Raw genomic sequence first — 20,823 nt, 5'->3', positions numbered from 1 at the left:
AAACTTAGGTCATTAGTTTTTCTGATAGGAAAAGGGGTCTTTCAATCTTAAAGTTTTTTTTTAGGACTAAGTATGCCTAGAAGAACGCTAGCAAGCACCTGGAGATCGAACAAAAGAAACACTCTCCCACTTAGTGGTTTAAGAAGGACAAGCAAAAATAGATGATGAATATTCCTCCAAGGCAATTCAACAAAAACACCAATGGAAGATAATTAACTATGGTAGAGAAAGGCCTGGTGTAGTGGGTCTTAATTATAACTAAGTCCATTAACTGTAAACTCTAATGTTGCCTATAAATATTGGTGGAAGCAGCAAACGGGTTTCCAAAGAAATTCTCAAGGTATAATACTCTAAACGACTATGTGCTTAAGACACAAAACCCGAACTTTAAGGACCATCCAAGAAATGATATTATGGTTAGGAATACCCCCTTTACTTCATGTTAGTTTATCACTTTTACTTCATGTATTCTCTTTCCTTTTGCTTTCAAAAATAGAATATGTATTACCTCTCATACACGTTACCATCCATGAGATGTGAAGTTTAATTCCACTTCTAGGCATTTTATGAGATAGAATTTGGGTGATTACTTGAATGAGTAATATGATTTCTATAAATTAATGTCAGCAAGTGGGATAGACTAGCAGTACCTAACTTTAGGTACAGAACATGCCATTAGGTGTTCCATATTTGATAAGCTAATTAGGTGCTGAAACTGTTGCTTGGGTCATCCTTTTGCCCACATTGTTCAAGAAAATTTCTCATTTATAGAAACTGAAAGGAAAAGAAAAGCATAGAGAAAGTGACACCCAACAGCCGTGTAAAAGGGAGAGAAACCTTCTATTCACGTTTAATTACTTTTTTCTTATTTGTGATCATCTTAAGTTTCTTACAATAATAATTATTATATAATTTTTTTCTCAAACCTCGAGAAGCAATTTTAATTCTACCATATTTTTGTTTCAAGATCAATATAATACTTCTCCAGCCACCCAGAAATTATTCTTATCTCTGCGTTTATTTGCTCTACTAACCAATCTGGCCCTGGGCGATCTGGTGAATATAATGATGTGACTAAATCCAAGCAATGAGATCCTGCACAGAAACTTTATATAAGTTGGGTCTTTGGAAAACTTTAGAACAACAAAAAGGTAAGAGAACTAGAAAACAATACCTTCTGTCGTATGAACTGCTACAAGGGTAGGAGAGATGCTTTTCAAAACCCTAATATTGATCAGAAGACAAATGTAGAATCAGATTGCCAGATAAGCTCATAATAATCTGTACAAATAGATTCAAGAGCACATTATAGGTCATTTACCCTCCACTACTATATGGGTCTCTTAGTCCATTGGAGAAGATGATGTTGCTGCCAAATCGTTTAAGAACCCTTTTAATATCCTGCAATTTCAATCCTTTCAGCATTAATATATGAAGTAGATCATTGAAGTTATGAATCAGTTGCAGAATAGTTAAAACTTACATGGCCACCAAACTGAGTAGTGATCCAATGAGGTCGAGGACTCACACCATATGCATCCTTACAGGTTTCCATGAAGCTAGTCAGGTTGAATGGTGCAGCTGGGAACATGGTATCATTGGTACCTCGGCCAATGGGCATTACCATCTCACTACATGTCTATTAAAGATGAAGCATCAAGTATTAAACATGCTATTTTTGTAAAAAGAACAAAAACCTAAAGTAACAAAAATGATTCATGGATTCTTTTTCTTGATTTTGTTAATTACTTCGATCATGCAGATGATATTAGGACTTAATTACATTTGTAGTTAGAAAGAACTACCTGCCAACTCCAACCCTCACTTGTTTCAGATGGAGTGTTATATTCCTGTGTATCAAAGCATGATGGGTTTCCCTTAAGTGCAACAAGACCTGCAAGTGCCCGGCTCAAAACATCGGTTCCTTCAGGTGTTTCATCCATTCCTTTGCAAATCACAGAAACTGGATATACTGGAGGACTATCATATTGTGCAGCTGAAGCATATATGGACTCTAAGTAATCCTTCAGTTCAGAAGATCTGTTCAATGTGCTGGGAAAGAAAGAAATTACCAAAGCAACAAACACAAGTTTAATATTAAGATAGAAACCAACTTCTGTTTCAAAAAGGAAAGAAAATAAAAGAAAAGATAGAGTTTAGTTAATTACGAGCAAGTATTGAATTTTTGGCTGAGAAATTGAAGACCATTTGCTCGGGAAGCAACATTGTCTATTTCTGACCACACTTGTCTAATTGTATTGTAGCAATTCTTACTAGCTTCCTGCATCAACAACCTAAAAAGGTTAATTAACAGCCATTAGAGATCATTAGTTAATACTTCTAATATGACATTTTTGTGTGTATATACCCTGAAATCCTTGGTGACAATAGAGTAATATCCATCTTCAGGGGTGATGTCATCAAAGTAGAGAATGGGTGCTGATGATGCAAATGCTCCATAAGCAACATGAGGATATTTTAGTCTAAACCAGGATGCAAGCACTGAAAAAAAGACAAAAAAAAAACCAATACTGTGAAGTTAATGATGAAATTAACAGATTTAATTAGTGGTAAATCAGTAATCATATGTTGCTAGCAAATCACATACTTCCACCATAAGATCCTCCAAAAACAATAACTGGACTGGCTTCTGCGGACAAATTTTTCTTCAAACTAATAATCACTTCAGCATAATCAGCTAAAGCCTGGGAAGAACTGAAGTACCCAAGCGTGCTTGCGTTTTGGAATGCTTCTTCCCTTGACCCAAAAGGGATTGATTTTCCATAGTATCGATGCTGTCAAGAAAAACCAATCTTTCTACCTTAGCCATGACAGTAAGTAATCATACACACACAGAGACAGAGAGAGAGAGAGAGAGAGAGAGAGAGAGAGAGAGAGAGAGAGAGAGAGAGAGAGAGAGAGAGAGAGAGAGAGAGAGAGGGAAACCTCTATATAAAGTACAAGTGCCTTGAATTGAGGGGCATTATCGTCGAGAAAGCCAATAGAACCAAGATCATAATCCAAAGGGGATTCTTCTCCGAGATAAGCAAAGATTGGAGCACTAGAAGTCGCACCAGCCCAGTGCTTAAAATTAAGCACATATCTTTGTTGAAAGGTTCTGTAACTCTCAGGTTTATAATTGAAATGGTCGAGCGTTTGTGTATAGAAAAAGGTCTGCAAATCACTGGGAGTAGAGGACGGTTTGATGGCAGCATCAGCAACATCAACATGCTTCTTCAGCCTTGATAATCTATCAAAGACACCAAGCCTTGGTGTAGTCGATTTTCCTGTTGCTGCAGAAACACATGTTATGAAGAAGAGAAAATGGATGACCAGAAAAGTAACCAAAAGCAGTAGATGAGAAAGAGCTTTCATGGCCATGTCTTCACATATGAGAAGGAGAAGAAGCGTTTAAAGAGCCTTATATAAATAAATCTTTAAAATAAACATTTTAAAAATTAAAAATAAATAAGGATATCTTCTCGGAAGTCTCTCGCTTTCCTTCTAATACAAATAAATTTGGAAACGTGTATAAATTATCTACTCACTCCTTTAATATATATATATATATATAAAAAGCCATCAAGTCATGTTTCATTCGATTTTTGAAAAGAACTTATATTTATTTTTAATATTAATTCATTCAATTATGGCCCAACAATCTTCGCTACTCATAGTTTCTATCTAATTAGAATAAATGCGAGAAATCCACATGCATTTGCACGTAAATGTTCTAACTAGTAAATATATATATATATATATATATATATATATATATATATATATATATATATATATATATATATATATATATATATATATATATATATATATATATATATATATGTAAATCATTTAAACTTATCTAGTACCATTACAAGATAGTTAGGGGGTCCAAGAATCCGTTTATGTAAAATGGGTGAACAAGGCTAGTGATTCCTTTCATCCATTGTTAAGGATATGTATGCCACTTCACCAACAACCCTGGCCAACCTAGGGTTACCTTAGCCACCTCATTATTACTAGCCGTCAAGGGTAACTTTGGCAAAACACTTAGACGCATGCCAACTCTGGTCCAATCCTTATCTTCAACTAGAGATAATATTCAAAGTTCTGTCTCATCTCAAAAACCGGTAGATCCTCATAAGTCTACATTGTCTCAAACTCAGTTGGATTTTTAGAGTATTACATTGTCTCGAACACAAGTTGATCTTCAAAAGTCTATATTATCTCAATAACCAAAGCATCTTCGGGGTTGTACATTACATTAACAACCAAAGCATCTTTAGAGGTTTACCTTATCTCATAAACATGTAAGAAACACAATCAATTTAAAACCCTAGTACCTAACGGTACTTGTATATAAAGAACTCCGTTAGAGTTCAAGAGTTCTAAACTCTATTTTATATATATAGGAAATGTATCACAACCATAAATAATCAAAGAAGCAAATTATGTATTATCTCCGTAAAAGTATGTTAATTGCACAGTACTACCGAATCACATAAACTCTTTGTCTCTTTTTATCTCCCTCCCTCTAAGCCATGCATGGCTTCTAACACCCTTTGACCTATCTAATCCGGTTTTATGGCAGTTTAATTAGTAAGTAAATTTCTAAGTTAATGATTTAGTTTAAATTTAATTTTGGTTTTCTTTTGAATTTCAAGTCTTAGCAGATCCACTTTTTGTTGGATGTAGACATGTAAGAGGAATTTTTTATTTTTTTTATTTTTCTCGTTTGTTCGAACCAATCAATTTTTTAGATCATATCGAGTTTGAAACTGGAAGACGATACGAACTCCGATCTCATATATATTAATGGTTGTTGCACAGCTGATAATGCAGAACTAACAATGACGATGTGGACCATGTGGGTAAAGAATAGTTGTACAGAAGCTTTCCGATGACATAGTCTAAAAACCTTTCGAAGTGTGTGAACCTGTATGAACAAAAAAACAAATCAGCTGTCAGATTGGACAGAACCTTTTAATCGACCTGAAGACTATAAAAAGGTCAAATGACTTATAAGGATCACTAAAAAATTGTCAAACTAGAAATCACTCAGAGATTCTTCAACAACTTCACCCTTTAAAAAACTGTTGCACAGCTCATTTATATACCAGAGAAAGGCATGCAGGATTAAAAATGGAGATGGGTTCCTTAGCTCACCACATGTAATGGACTGTTTTAATAAAGAAAGATCCTTTTAAACCTAGTAGGTCCCTTAAACAATGCAATAATCAAACCACCAACTAAGAGATGAACTGTCTAGCTATCCCAAATAGAAGGTGAAGAAGTTCCATTTGTACAAGTAACCAAAGTCTCTTAAGTATGAAATGACAGGTAACTTACTTACCAAAAGAGAAAACAGCAGCTATCTTCCAGAGCTCATGGTCTTCAAGCCAAAAAGGCATTTATTCCAATGAGATTTTTACCTTGAGTTTAAATTGGAATTGTGTATAAGATTTTTGGTCCTGAGGATGGCTTAAGATCAAGTCAAATTCGTCTTTAGGATAAAAATAATCAGAATTGTATTACCTAGGGTTGTTGTTGAATCCTGTTTGACCGAAGGAACACGTGAACTTGCAAGAACGTGCTCAATCGTGTTGGTCGAGTATCGTCTCCGACAAACAAGTTAGTGCGGAGCAGAAATCTCCAAGAACAAGAAACCTAAGATCTTCCTTAAAGCCCGAAAGAATTATTATTGAGTTGACTGTGGTCGGACCACCTGACCAAACCATGGTTGAACCGCCGAACATAGGTAAGTTGATCGGCTGCTCATAATACCTAGCCTGGCCTGGCTAGGGAGAACTAGTTGATGAATACAAGGCTAGTGTTATTTTTGTTCTACCTTGACAGTGTTTTTGGTGTTTTTCTATTCTAGTAGAACAAAAAAAGAAAGAATTTTCTGTTTAGGTATAATGATTTGTTTTTTTTTTCATGCGGTAATGAAATAGATTTGGGTTCACATCCTCTGCAGCCACTATGGTTACGGTCATCCTTTAGCCACGCTATTAAAGTGTGCTATGTGGCAACTTTAACATCCAACGGTCGGATATTTGTGTTTTTATATTTGAACCTAGGTTGATATTGAAAGAGGGGGGGAGGGGGTGTGAATTACCATTTCCTAAGATTCTCTTTAATATGATAATGATTCTTTAATCTCAAGACAAGATTGGTTTGGATGATCCTATAATTATCAACCATATATGGATGCATGCATCCACGACACACCACAATACGATTGAGTCTACCAAACAGTCCCTCTACAATTGAAACATTCCAATATATACAACAACAAAATAAACTAGAGACACAAGGTAGAAAAGTTATGTGGTTGCCAAACTGCCAACGTCCATGGGGTAATGCCTAAATAGGGTTTTCTAATCATACACTTTCAATACATTCAATACATAGAACACTTACTCCAACATGAACTTTTTCACCCACAAAAAATGAGGCTACAACTTCAAACCATTCATACCAAACAAGCAACTATTTGAAAGGTAAAAACTATTCACATGTTTACCTTTCAAATGAGAAATGTAACATAGGAAACTCACCCACTTTCTTCAAAATACACCTTTGGGCTTCTGCTTCATACCAATCTTGCTTCTTGGCTTTTTCTCCTTGCTTTTCTTGGTCTCCACAACCCCAAAATCACCACAAAAAAAACCCTATGTTTCACCCAAAATCAAGCTTTCTGAAGAGAAAGAATATGAATGTTCAAGAACTGTCTGATTATATCTTCTGAATGAATCACAAATGGAATGTAACTTAAAATAATCTTTAGATAATCATTAGACAATCTGAAATTATCTCAGAGATGATTTGAAACAATACAATATTGCTGAAGCTTGCAACATTAACAAACAGCAGGTAATCATGCACAATTGTTAACAATTAATAATAAGAACATACCAACTAATCAAAACAAATAACGATAGATAGAATAGATCTCATAATCATGGCATAAATTATCAGAACATATCAATTTCATGCAAACATACCCTAGCCGAACTTAATCAGTAAATTATTAGTAAAATTGATCAATTAGCATACCAGTAATCATCATAGAGATCCTAAATCACAAATTGAACAATTAGAAGCAAAAATCCCCAGATCCCTACCAAAATCGAGCTGAGTTCCATGAAAAAATTGAACAAGACACACGAATAATAATTTCATCAAAAAATCAAGAATCAAATGGGATAGTTTTATTCCATAACCACAAGGATACCAATCAAAGAAGCCCTAAAAAATCATCAAGGACTGAATCAAGGAAACCAAGGAACTGAAGCTCTTATGCCACTGTTAAGCCATTACAATTTGATCCTTATGGAAAATTAAAGGAAAAAAAACACACATAATAGGCGAGAGATTTGATGACGAAGTTTGGTCTTGCGACTTACATTTCAGGGACTCAAGACAGAGTCCAATCACTATATGAGAGTTTCAAAATCTTACAGACTTAGCAAAAAAGATGTACAACAGAGAAGAGCTAACTGCAACAATCATCCTGGCATTATCCATGCTTGAAACCACATTAGATCGCTGGAGAAAGCCACCTCAAACAGCAGCGGCAAGAGTGAAGCTTGAACCTCCGTTTACGTGAGAGAAGAGAGAGAACAGAGCCCAAAATATAAAAACCAAAAAAATAACTTAACCCATTTCAAACTAAACCACAAAACAAATATATATACACAGCTTGAACCGATTGGTTTGGCGCCAGTTGATGATTCACTCAAGCCATGCTAACCACGGTTCAACCTTAAAGCTAAATTACAGATTAGCCCACTACAATTCCTTTGTAGATACAAGTGTTTCTATTTTGAAAAATACCAGAAGCTGGGTGTTATTCTAAAAACAAATACACTTTTATAGTGTATACCCTCTTTAATAACTTAACAAATAATGACTCAGCCGAAACAAAGTAAAAATATCAAAATTGTGAGCTTTATTTAGAAACAAAACTGACTCAAATAAAAAGTACTAGGGTACCAGACTGACACAAAATGCTCAAAAACTAATCAAGGATTATGTCCAGTTATTCAAGTGCTGCTGATGTAACCAGAAGGGCCAAGCCCAGAAAAGCCCCATTAGCCAAAACAGGGCCTAAGGATTCTGGTTGGTCATTTTGGGTCCCCTTAGTCAAACCCAATCTGACCTAGTTTAATCCCTGTTAGAACTTAGAAGTTTAGATCTACCTTTATTTTTTTAATCGAGTCATTGGTTGGTCAAGTTGGAATCTTATTTCGAATTGGATTCCTTCTTAAATCAGGATTTCAAGTTCTTATTTGAGTAGGAGTTCCTTAAAACAGAATTCTTTGTTTTTTTTTTTTTAATTTTTTATTTTTATTCTCTCTTCTCTTCTAAGTCCTAGGGTGACTTCTTCAATGTAAAGGCCATAAATAAAGCCTCCCCCATGTAGGCAGTTGATTAAAAAAGAATTTCTTTGAAGGAAATTGAGGAGTGTTGGAGGTTTTCCCAAAGAGGAAAGCTTCTCTGGCACTTTGGAGCTTCCTATTTTCTGTAGTTTTTCAATTAGTCCTCTCCTAAAACAAGTTGGTACTCAACTCCTTTCTTATGTCCCTTTGCGCAACCCCATTCCCCTCCCCTCTCTTCTTGTGGCACCATCCTCTCTCTCCCAAACCCTTTTATCTTCTTCTGAACTTCACCCTCGAATTCCTTCCCCTCTTAGGACCACCCCCCTTCCCTTCACTTCCCTTACCTTACCTTCGACTTCCATCTCCCACTCCTGTCCCTCACCTAAACTCTAAAATCCTGCAATTTATCTTCTGCACAGAAACCCTAACAACCCAAGATCTTCTCATCCCTATATCTTTCAAATCACCAATCCGAATCCAATTTTCTTTTCGATTCACCTCCCCTTCTCCCCTTCCACGTTCGATCTCAACCCTAACCCTAGCTACCTAATGTAAACCGATCTTAGGGTTAGGGTTTTTTGGATGAATTCCCTAAAATTTAGGGTTGGCTAGGATAATCTTCTTTTGAGCCAGCAAATAATACTATCAATGGGAAAAGCAAGGGTTCTTAGAATGAATTGAGATAAAAGTTATTGTAATTTGGGGCTCCAATGGGTGTAATTGAGATACCCAAAATCTAACGGTAAACTTATTAAATTACTAGGAAGCTGAAAATGGGTCCTAGAAGGCAAAGAAAATGATTAAGATGTTTGTGGACGTCTAAGAAACTTACTCGAGGGTCCTAGGAAGGATAAGGCCAGATTTAAACAAAATTATTTGGGAAGTGGTGGGATGATCTTTCTTTACCTAAAATTAATTGGGAAGGGAATGCAATTCTGTAATTGGGTATGGGAAGAGTTTGGGATACCCAAAAGGGGAATGGGAAGAATATTGTTTACTTAAATAAAGTGGACATAGATGGAAAAGATGTGGCTCTCATAGGGGTAGAAAGCTTGTGGTTTGGGTAAGAAGCTTGCAGTTAAGGAAGGAAGAGGGTTAGGGGTCTTGGCAAGGTAGGGGGTGGTGTAATTTGTGCTATCTTCTTCTCCTTTGTTCTTCTTCTAATTCTGCCACAAGAACCAGAAAATAAAAAAAAATAGAGAAAAGAGGGGAAGAGAGGTATCACAAGAAAGAAGGGGGAGGGGCTAGAATTGGCTGGAGAGGTGAGAAGAGGTGATGTAGCCAGCCAAGGACAGCCCAAGAAGGGCCGAAATGGACCCAAGGCCCCCAACAATTTGTGGCAAGCCCAGTGTGTAGGAACCAACATAGGGGTATTTTAGTCATCATCCACCCCTTGGTTCGAGTCCTACTTAACCTGGAATCAATCCAGCCAATCTTATGGAGTCTTTTTATATTTTTCTTTGGTTGGTTAGAGTCTTAGTTGTGAGTTATTAAGAGTTTTTTTTTTTTGGTTGATACAAAGAAAAACAAAGATTACAATGTAGTGAGGTCATTTAAAGGTCTTTCAATCCAGATTCTATCACTTTGTCTATCTATGGCTTCATGGGCAAGGTCTTGTGCCATCTCCAGCAAATAGATTGGCTTTATTTTGATGATCGATATCCCTTTTAGGGATGATCCTAGTATCAATAGATCTTGAACTAACTCCAGTGGCCAGGGCTTTTGAGGACGTGGTATGAAGTCATTGATTTGGTCCCAATTAGTCCAAATAGATTCGACATGTATGTTGTATTGTCTTGCTTTCTCCATTCCTTCTCTCAGCCCCTTAACAATAGCCAAAGTGAAATTGTCCCCATCAAAAACACCGCTCCAGCAATGTACAACTTGGTTGTTGACAGTGATTCCCCAACAGCATCCTGTTTTTTTTTTCTTCTGTGGTTTATACATCACCTGCACAAGAAAGCATTGTAAGAGTAGGGAGAGGGATTGTTGTAAAGTCCAGTGTATGATCAATTTGATCATAGACTGGTTTATTGTCGGGATTTAACCTATCAGGTGGTCCCATTTGTGCTAGATGGAGGTCACAACACCAGTTACTAATGAATTTTAACACTTTCATGGGCTGTGGTAGTTCATTCCTGAATTTCATGTCATTTCGAACATACCATATACTGAAGCAAGTGATAGATATGATAGCAAACATCCATCTTAGCACAAGTTTTTCAATGTGTGAATTATAAAATAAATTCAAAAAAAAGTCAGTAATATTAGTGAAGGGTAGCCTTTCTGTTCTCAAGCCTAACGATCATGCTGCCCAGACCCGCCTTGTCCATTCACATTTGAAGAATAGGTGCCAACTCGATTCACTACTTGTACCACAAAGCCCACAATTATCCAAAATTGTGCTCCATTTGGCGAGAATCTCATTGACTGGAATTCCTGCATTTAGAAGGCGCCAAAAAAAGAGTTTAAATTTAGGATGGATATTTAATTTCCAAAGAAATAACCACCAGCGTTTATCAGGGAATGATGATCCTCTATTAGCAACTGTAAGCTGCTGATAAGCCAACTTAGTTGTCAGTTTTGGGGCATCAGAAAAATTCAATTTCCAAGTATCCATAGTCAATGAAAGATGTAAATTATGAATAGCTGCAGAAATTCTAGGACAAAAAGTTAGAGAAATTTCAGAAGCAAATCGCCTTCTAGTCCTAATAATCTCAGCCACATTTGCCCCTCTCAAAGCAAAATGTACATTGAACTCTCCAACCGAATTTTCCTATGGATCCTTGATCCATGGGTCAAACCAGAAGAAAGTCTCATTCCCACTTCCCACCTCCCTAAAGACCAATTTCTTTAAAAAAGGTAAGACAGATCTCAAGCTATTCCAGGCAGTGGAACCAGCTTTTGCTTGTACCTTGTGATCAAAAAGGGTGGTTTTTTTGAAGTACTTGGCTTTGAAACATCTGACCCATATCGAATTTGTTTCAGTAAGGAGCCTCCAACATTGTTTAAGCAAAAGGGCTTTATTCATAGTCTCCATATTTTTCAGCCCTAAACCTCCCATATATTTAGGTGTACAACATCTATCCCAAGAAATGAGAGTGAGAGGCTTACCTTGGCCTGGTTTTCCTAGCCAGAACTTCTGACAGGTCGAGTCCAAAGCTTTGCAGATTTGTTTGGGAAACAAGACATATTGCATGTGATAAAGAGGCACAGCTTGTAACACAGATTGAATCAGTATAGTTCTCCCTGCAAAGGAAAGAGAGTGGGCTTTCCAACCAGCTAGCTTGGCCTTGACTTTGTTTAGGATGGGCGAGAGACAGAGAGATTTAGCCTTTCCAGGAAACAAGTGGCTACCCAAATAAGTAGAAGAGCTACTCATCTCCTTAATGCCTAATAGGTTCAAGATTTGTTGCTTTATTGAAGGGTTGGTGTTTCGGCTAAAGAAGGCTTCACTCTTATCAAAATTAATCTCTTGTCCAGTGATTTCGCCAAATATATCCAACACAGACTTGATAACACACACATCATTCAATGTAGCACAACAGAAAAGAAAAGTATCATCAGCAAAGAACAGGTGTGTAATCTCAGGGGCAGATCTAGCAATTTTGATTCCTTGAAAGGCCTGTTCAGACTTAAAAGCTCCAAGAAGTCTAGACAAAATTTCCATGATGAGAAGAAATAAATAAGGACTCAATGGGCATCCTTGTCTTAACCCTCTAGATGTAGAGAACCAAGAGTAGGGGGAACCATTAAGCTTTACAGAGAAAGAGGCAGACGAAATAAGGCATTCAATCATGTCACAAAATTTAGAATCAAACCCAAGGCATTTTAGCACTTTGAGTAGAACCTTCCACTCCACTCTATCATATGCCTTTGACATATCAAGTTTCAAAGCCACAAAACTATGTTTAGCCCGAGTTTTTTTCATAAAATGAAAAATTTCCTGGGCTATCATAATATTATCAGTTATTTGCCTTCCAGGCACAAACGCACTTTGCAGAGGGGAAATAATTTCATGGAGAAAAGGTTTTAGTCTCATAGCAATTAATTCAGCAATAATTTTGTAAGAGACATTACATAAGCTAATGGGTCTAAAGTCCGATACCCGGCTTGCATTCTCCCTTTTAGGGATAAAGCATAGCAAGGTGTGATTTATCCCAGGGGGTAACCAACAATTATTAAAAAAATTCTCCACAAGCTATACAACATCAGTTTGAACTAAATCCCAGAAATGTTGAAAAAAACAAGCTTGGAACCAAACCCATCAAAGCCTGGGGACTTAAAAGCCCCAATAGAGAACACAGAAGAATGAATCTCCTCCAAGCTAGGGCCACAAGTCAAAGAAAAGTTATTCACAATCGCATTAATTGGAGAGAAAGCGAATCAATAAGAGGGGGAATAACAGGGTTACTAGATGTATACAGATCCTGCATAAATACAGCAAAACAGTTAGCAATACCTGCAAGGTCATTGGTGTACTTATTATCATGAAGAATAAATTCAATTTTTCTCTTCTTCAGATGGAATTTCGAAGCATTATGATAAAAGCGGGTATTTCTGTCTCCATCCGAAACATATTGAAGTCGAGACTTTTGGAACCAAAATGATTCTTGGGCCTCATATACCCACTTCAACCAGTCTCTCTTTTGATGATACAAACTCCAATCAGGGTCAGGACTGTTTTCAATAGCAAATAGTTCCATCTCAATTCTATCACAAATGTTATGCACAGAACCAAACTTAGAAACATTCCATCCTTTAAGGAAATTAGAAAGAGAGGCGAGTTTGGAAGAAAGGAAACCCTCCTCCATCTCACTCCAAACCTTACCAATATCTGAGGAGAAATCAGGGTGCCCCTGCCATGCCAGTTGATAATGAAAGAGTTTTCTTCCTGAGACAAAACCACCATTAGTGTTAATGATTATGGGTGAATGGTCCGATCCAATTGCGGGTAGTTTTGAAAGTTTTAGATTAGGAAAGGAAGATAGGAAGTTTGGACAAGCAAATGCTTTGTCTAAAACTTCTTTTGCGAGATGAGGGGGTTGTTTGTGGTTTGACCAAGTATATGTAGGACCATCACCCGAAACTTCAGAGGGTTGAAAATCAGAAATGAGATTGCATAAGAAAGGAAGGGCTGGCGAAGGTTTGAACGTGCCCCCGCATTTATCAACCGGCGAGATCAGCTCATTAATGTCCCCACACATGATGAAAGGTAATGTAAGTGGTGCAAGGTGACTGGCAAGATCAATCCATACTTGTTTTCTAGAAGGGTATTATGGGGGGTGCATAAATGAAGATAATCACAAATTGAGTATTTGCAGATTCAATAAGTAAGCCAGTAAAATGATTAGAAGAAAATAAAATTTGGGTTGATTGGCAACAGGTTGAAAGAATCCAGTAGCCACCCTGATATCCCCTAGTTCCTGTGCTGGGTACTTCATGTACTGGTTCGTAACCTTTAAGTGCACCTGAGAAACGTTTGTGAATGATTCCGAAGTTTTTACATTTAGGTTCACATAGAAAGAGAAAATCAGGCTTGAGTTTTCTGCAGAGTTTTTCCAATCTCAAAAGCGTTAGCTTCCCATTAATGCCACGAACATTCCAACTAAAAAATAACATTTTAGACTTGTTTTCTCTCCACAAACACACAAAAGGAGACCAAAGACACCACACAAGAACAGCAGGCAGAGAGAGCAAAAAGGTGATACAACCTACTACAAACTTAAAAAATTCAAGGGTAGAACGCATGAATGCAACCAGTAACGACCTGGAAGAGTACACACAGTGAACTAAAATTGGTTAGAGAGCTGGAGGACAAAGATCTTAAAACAGTGAATTAACAACCTCGTGGATACAGTGAAAAAGACGAGAGCAACACAAAAAAATAAAAGTATCAAAAATATCAAGAAACCACAAGAAATATTAGACAGGGGTCACCTGGTTGTCCAACAGGGTTTGATCCAGAGCCGATGCTAGATAGTATGCATTGGAGAAGAGGTGCAACACGTTTTGATTTGCCCTATCATAAATCCTCATTAGAATATCTTCTTTCATGGAGTTCAGCAGGGAGTCAGGGTTGAGGGAGTTAGAGAGAAGGGTGTTGACAAAGGATTGGAAAGATTCCATTGGATCAAGGTTCCGAACAGCGTTACTCAGGGAACGCTTCCTCATGCGGGTTGGGTGTCCATGTGAGAACTAGACCATGTTCAGCCCTCTAGTTCTCACATGTCTCTCACGGTTCATCCTCTGGTCCCCGGAGCCTCCCTTGACATGACAGCCTCCCTTGGCTTAGTCATGGCAGCAATAAACATGATAGATATTGACAGTCTGCGCCCCTTCCACGATCTCTTTATCCACAAAACTTGGGTTCACAATTTTGTGTAGTTTTGTTCACAATTTTGTGTAGTTTTGTTTTCAAGAACAGCCTTCCCTTTTAGTTTATACATTGCCTCAGCTTTTGATTCTTCGGTAAACAAACACTGGAGGTTGAAGCCTGCCGAATGCACATCATTTTCATTTCAGCAACTTGTGTGGGATCACCTCTAGTTACATCACACTCCATGGCCACTGGAGCAGCTTCCTCAGCCACAACATCACCCCCTGCATCTCCATCGGACTATTAATATCGAACATCACTTTGACACGGGCAACGTCATGGGAAAGACCCAAACACCGATGCAGCTTCCAACACCAGATTGAGTTGCACATCAACGACTTTGCCAAACACCGATGCAGCTTCCGACACCTGATTCTCCTTGTGGCATTCTTCAAGGATTTTGTGTATTTGAAACCATCGTGCTAGGGGAGGCGTCAGATCTCCTTGGATGAACCTTTCAGAAAAGGGAGAGAAAGCAACATGCACAAGATAGGCTTCAGACCACCAGGGTGCGAACGACAGAATTCGGTTCCGATGTTCTTCAGAAATAAACTCTGCCGCAAGTAGCGAACCGTTCTTTTGTGAGGGAGAAACCGAGTAACAGATCCTTCGATGGTTGTCACTCCGTGGCTAGAGAACCTCCAATATGCTGCAGAGATTTCCTTCCCTGCATCATCAGTGATGCCATGTAAACGTCCCATCATCGGAGAGCTTCCCAGGATGCCAGAGGATGAAACACGCTGAGAGAGACCACGCTACGAGCAAGAGGAACCAGGACGACCCATAGAGAACCCGCAGAAGGAGAGAAGTGAAAGAAGAGACAAGAGAGGGTTATAGAAATAAGAACAATAGACATCAACAGCCACAAGAAGGTTTCTGAAACAGCAGTCGGTTTATATTGTCAACACGAACAACTAGAGAGAGAAGGAAAGAAAAGAGTGCGTTTTTAGATGTTCAAAGTGCATAGAATTTCCGCCATCTGGACACAAATGAGATGAGAAAAGACAGAAACAACACGTCTTTGAAGGTTTAGAAGAGAAAAGTCGTGTGCATTTGGAAGTCAAGAGAGTTCCTTTAAGAAGAGTAAACAAAAGAGATTCCCATAAAAGCTCCCGACACCCGGTAGGTGGAGAACTAAATATGGACGAAGAAGAAGTAAGGATAATAAGGAAAAAGAGTAATGAAATTTGATAGGGCGGTACAGCAACGGCTACCACACCCTTCCTGCTTAATCCATCACCAGCTCATCGATCTTACCCTATTTTCCAACCAGGCGACTCCAAGAAGAAATTAGCAGAATCTAAAAAGGAAGAGAGAGAAGGAAACAAAGGGCGCAAGCAGGGGGAGAAACAAGTTGCGAGGGTTCATTTTGCAGAAGCTGTTTGTTTTTTCTTCATCTTCTACCTTGTAGAGTTTTATTTTGATGGGAAGTTGTTTGTTTGAGTCCTTTGTTATAAATAGTTAAGGAGTCTATGTACTTAATTTCAGTTTTGATGAATGGAAATTTGAGTTGAAGAAAGACTTGAGAAAAAGTCGAGGGTGTCCATGGCGGCTGGATTGTGCTAGTGTTTTCTGCAACTCTGAAAGTTCTTCTTCTTCTTCTTCAAGCTTCAGCCTACTTCAAGCCTCCCCAAGTACAGCCCGTCCTCTCCATCACGATCCATCCCAGTCCCCTCTCTCTCTTTCTTAGACCTAGAAACCACCCCAACCCCATCATGCCTACCCCCTCTCTGACTTCAATATTTCATAACCCTCAAAACAAAACAAAATTCATGGAATGGTGACACAAAAGAGATCAAAACTCATCTTTTGGTTATGAAATATTGGTGTTTGCCAATTGGGCTAATCCAAGTTAGATGTTTGGCTTGATAATTATTCGAAAACAAAGGATCGAGTAGGATCAATTTGAACCTTAACACTTTATAAAAGTTAAGTGTCTTACTGTTATCCTAATATGTACATTACTAAATAGAAATTGAGTCTTTACTTTGACTACAAAAAGGTAATTTTCATTTGTACCCTATAGTATTTTTCACGTCATTTTTTATTCAAAAAAATTATCTTTTGCATTTGCTTCCCTTGAGGTATCTAAAAAAGTCTAATACACGCCTTAAAATCTAAACGGTCTCCATTGGTTTTATAATTTTTTTTGTGCCCAAAACACTCTTATGTCATTTTAATTTCTTTCTTTTATTCAAACTTATCAAAATGACTTTTTTTTTTTTTTTGGGGGGGTGAATTTTATCAAAATAACTATAGTCAAAAAATTAGATTTCTTTTACAAGCAAAAAGAAGAAAAAAAAGAGTTTTTTGCTTGACACCCCCTTAAGTGGGCATTAATTCATGGTTGTCCACTTGTATGGTTTAAATTGCATGGCACCCTCATTGGTTAAGTTTTAATATTGCAAGTTACCCCTCTTAACGGTCAGGCCTTTTGACCATTAAGTTTGGGTTATGAATTGTCCAATATACTATACACTCTTTAGTGTGTAAAGACTAAAATACCCTTCAAGTAATTTCCATTTATTTTGCTTTCTAAATGAGTGAAGGGATTCTCCTTTCACCCATCATCTTCCTTCATCTTTCTGGAAACCCCACCACTGCTTGCCGGTGGGGACCACTGGCAGGAAAGAGAACCTCCGTTTTCCTCATGGCTACCACTTTCTTTTTCAAGCAAGGCTTCTGTGTGATTGCTATATATTGCACCTTATTAATCAGATTGGGACATGCAACAGACTACAGGAGCTTGATCAGGTAGCTTGAGGAGGGTTTTTCTTTTTTCATTTGGTTAGATGTCTACCGTTGTATTTTTATTTTGTAAGTATTCTCGCAGATGGATTTTTTTTTTTTTTTTTTAAAATTTTCTAGTAAGTATTCACGTAGATGGTTGTAAACTAATTCTAATCTTAATATATCATTACTTCATTTGTTAATTGGAGTTGACTCCCACTAGGATTAGGAGTTGTCAGCTCTTGAGTTTACCTGTAGTTCCCTCTCACCTTATCCACCGCTCGCCTTGAACAAATTATTCTACTGTCGAGGGTGTTCGTCATTATCACTTCATCATGGAGAGTCCTAATGAATTAATTAAAGAGCACTTGATCGATCCCCACTAAGTTCCTGGGTCTCGTGCTGGTTGGGTGTTTTGGATGTATGGTGTATCATAAACAGGTATATGATGTTTATGATGTTTAGGAAACTCAACAATTACATTGAAAAATGTTTACTATGGGAAATTCAACAATCTATATTGTGTATTATTATTATTATTAATGATATATTCCATGTAATTTATTAGGTATGATGTAATTAAATAATTTGTTTCATGTCATGTAATCGGAGATAGTAATATGATGTTGTTATTAGTAAGTAGCAGTATTTATTGTTTCTTGTTATTGTGTATTATTGGTAAATTCTTTACTATTTGTTGAATAAATAATATTTGGGATTCTTAGATTTACAGAATCCCATGTAATTTTTTTGGAGAGATTAAAAAATTGTATTGTTTTTAAGGAAGTTGGATTTCATCAATTAAAATTTGTTGAATTTGTTGAATAAATAATATCTTAGAAATGATGTAATCATAAGTGAGCATTAATGCAAAGGGGTATTGAAGGAAAATTAAAATTTGACATCATGTCTTCTAAGTTCATATATTGTAATTGAATTTCATCAATTAAAATTTGTTGAATAAATAATATCTTGGAAATGATGTAATCGTAAGTGAGCATTAATGCAAAGAGGTATTGGAGGATAATTAAATTTTGACATCATATCTCTTAAGTTCATATATTGTAATTAACTATTATAGACGTCATTTATTATTAATGCAAATATCTAATTGAATGAATGCAGAGGGATATTGATGAAAAACTAAATGTAGTCATATTCCCTGAGTTCATACTTTTATAATAATAGTATGATAGTATGATTTGATAGAACTTGCTTTTGGAAGCGTAAACAATATGAAAGCAAAATTTCTAGTAGAATTCTTATGTTTAGAATGTCATATTCAATGAATATCTATCTATATAATTGTTTCACTTAAATCTAACCCACGCCCAACTTTTGCTTTTTCAAAAATAGACACTACAATTGTTATTACATTAAAATTATTTCTTGAAACATAAATTTTCATAAATTTTAACTTTTTTATATATATATATATATATATATATATATATATATATATATATATATATATATATATATATATATATATATATATATATATATATATATATATATATATATATATATATATATATATATATATATATATATATACTAGTAATAACGCACGTGCAAATGCACGTGTGATGTGTCCATGAATATATTCTTTTATTTGTATAATTTACAAATTTTAACTTTGTTGCCTTTAAATTGAATTTTATAACCTTTGCAGTATAATCACAAGAGAATGTCTTCAAGGTTTATTAGATGTTTCCTCCTCTAGGAACATGAACAATGATTCATTCATTTTCATTTTCTAGATATATAAATGTGGTTCAACACCCACATAGAGGAATCATTTATTCAAAGGAAGAGCCTAACGCATTTGCTTAAAGAACCTCTTTTAAGTCCAAAGGAGGTTCGTAAAAGTATACTAAAGTCCCCTTCAACAAAAGGGTCACCTTTGACATCCAAGCAATAACAACATTAGTGTCTCTATAGACGTGTTTAATTGAAATATTTTTAGTAGAGCTCAACGGCACTTTGGTTTCATCAACCAGCTTGACAGGCCCATCAAGCATCATCAAGCAACATCCCGCCAATGGAAAGGCAAGAAACTATCTCTAAGGAATCCAATTCCAACCAAATTGTCTCTCAAAAGGTTATTGGGATTTGGAAATTTCATTATTATGCTCACATAGTCTCAAACAAAGCCCACGTGGAGGTTTTTTTTTTTTTTTTTTTTTTAATATTTTTTATACAGAATGAATGATGCAAGTTTCAAAATTGAAAGAAATTTGAGAGAAAAGAGAAGCAGAGGACCATTATACTCTTCTTTTTCCACCATAATCATATATATAACTAATGTTAGAGCTTTAGAAGTGAGAAACTCATATAGAGAAAAAGGGAGGCAAATAGAAGAACAATATGACCAGCTTTTTGTGTTGACTGCATAGGTAATAAGTAAATCAAGTTAATTAAAATTAAAGCCAGAGATATTCATTTGTGAAAATTGATCAAGTATTAATAGCAAATCAATGTGGAAATGTTCATATAGTTAGCTAGGGTCTCTTGAGAACCTGGAACATTAGACTGAGAAAATTTTCTTAGGATTTTTTACAAATAAAACTCGTGAGTTAGCTATATTACAAAAAGTGGAGGATGAATGCAAACCTGTATGCATTAGTGGTGTAATAGTCAGTGACGAAACCAATAGCAAGTCCAACCCATAGACCAACAGCAACACAAAGGAAACAAGTGCCTGAAAACTAAACTCAATGTCAACAAATTTATTAAAAAATTTTTTGGGGGACCCTCCAATTAGTATTACGAAAATCTCAATCGTTCTTTAAACCACCATGAAAGCAGTACAATTGATGTCGCTTACCAGTTCTTCACATCCTTTTGAGTTCCAAAATTGAAATTATGAAGGACGATGGTAATGCAAGGCAACTAATGAGTGCAACTCCAATAGTCATCAAAACAGTTGAAATAATAAGTAGCTTCTTCAATGCAGGCTCAATTTCGTTGATGCCTTTGATTTCAAAGAAATCAGTTGCAGAAAGGGTTGTGAGCAAGCATACAAGAATACCAACACCAAAATCATTAAGAACTCAACACCAAAATTATGAGCTGAAATCCCCAAATTAAATCAACTAATGCATAGAAAATATTGATGAAAATTAGTTATAAACTTCAAAGTTTATCTACAAAATTGCCAGGCATGAACCTCCAAAACCTCCAAAACCAGTCAAGAGGATAATCCCACAAATTAGTACAAAAAAAGCTAATTGAAATATTAGAGGCACCACTATGTTTGGCTGTGCATGGAAACTTACCTTGTAACCATACAAAGCCTCTAAATAAATCATGTTGTAAACACAG

At 36.4% G+C, this 20,823-nt stretch overlaps 1 protein-coding gene across 1 annotated transcript; it reads right to left on the bottom strand.

Annotated features, from left to right (window-relative positions):
* Positions 1–440: 440 nt before the first annotated feature.
* On the bottom strand, positions 441–3,381 carry LOC149024113 (uncharacterized). The gene is made up of 9 exons (XM_089142889.1): positions 2,947–3,381; positions 2,609–2,795; positions 2,369–2,502; positions 2,169–2,281; positions 1,806–2,052; positions 1,484–1,639; positions 1,322–1,401; positions 1,175–1,224; positions 441–1,095 (listed from the first exon to the last, which is right to left on the bottom strand). The coding sequence occupies exons 1-9, from the start codon at positions 3,379–3,381 to the stop codon at positions 947–949; spliced, it is 1,551 nt and encodes a 516-aa protein (XP_088999015.1). The 3' UTR covers positions 441–946.
* Between the last annotated feature and the right edge of the window lie 17,442 nt (positions 3,382–20,823).

The sequence above is a fragment of the Hakea prostrata genome, chromosome 2 (assembly GCF_041222555.1).
Source record: "Hakea prostrata isolate BN-2017 chromosome 2, UWA_Hpros_2, whole genome shotgun sequence".
Lineage (NCBI taxonomy): Eukaryota > Viridiplantae > Streptophyta > Magnoliopsida > Proteales > Proteaceae > Hakea > Hakea prostrata.
Note: the sequence above shows the minus strand (reverse complement) of the source record. Positions and strands in the feature narration are given on the sequence as shown.

Excerpts from the sequence above, each read along its gene's own strand:
- LOC149024113 (XM_089142889.1), bottom strand. The coding sequence starts at position 3,381 with ATGGCCATGAAAGCTCTTTCTCATCTACTGCTTTTGGTTACTTTTCTG. Across the intron at positions 2,796-2,946 it reads CACTTGTACTTTATATAGAG|CATCGATACTATGGAAAATC; the intron begins GTTTCCCTCTCT and ends TTTTCTTGACAG. Across the intron at positions 2,282-2,368 it reads TTGTCACCAAGGATTTCAGG|GAAGCTAGTAAGAATTGCTA; the intron begins GTATATACACAC and ends TTGTTGATGCAG.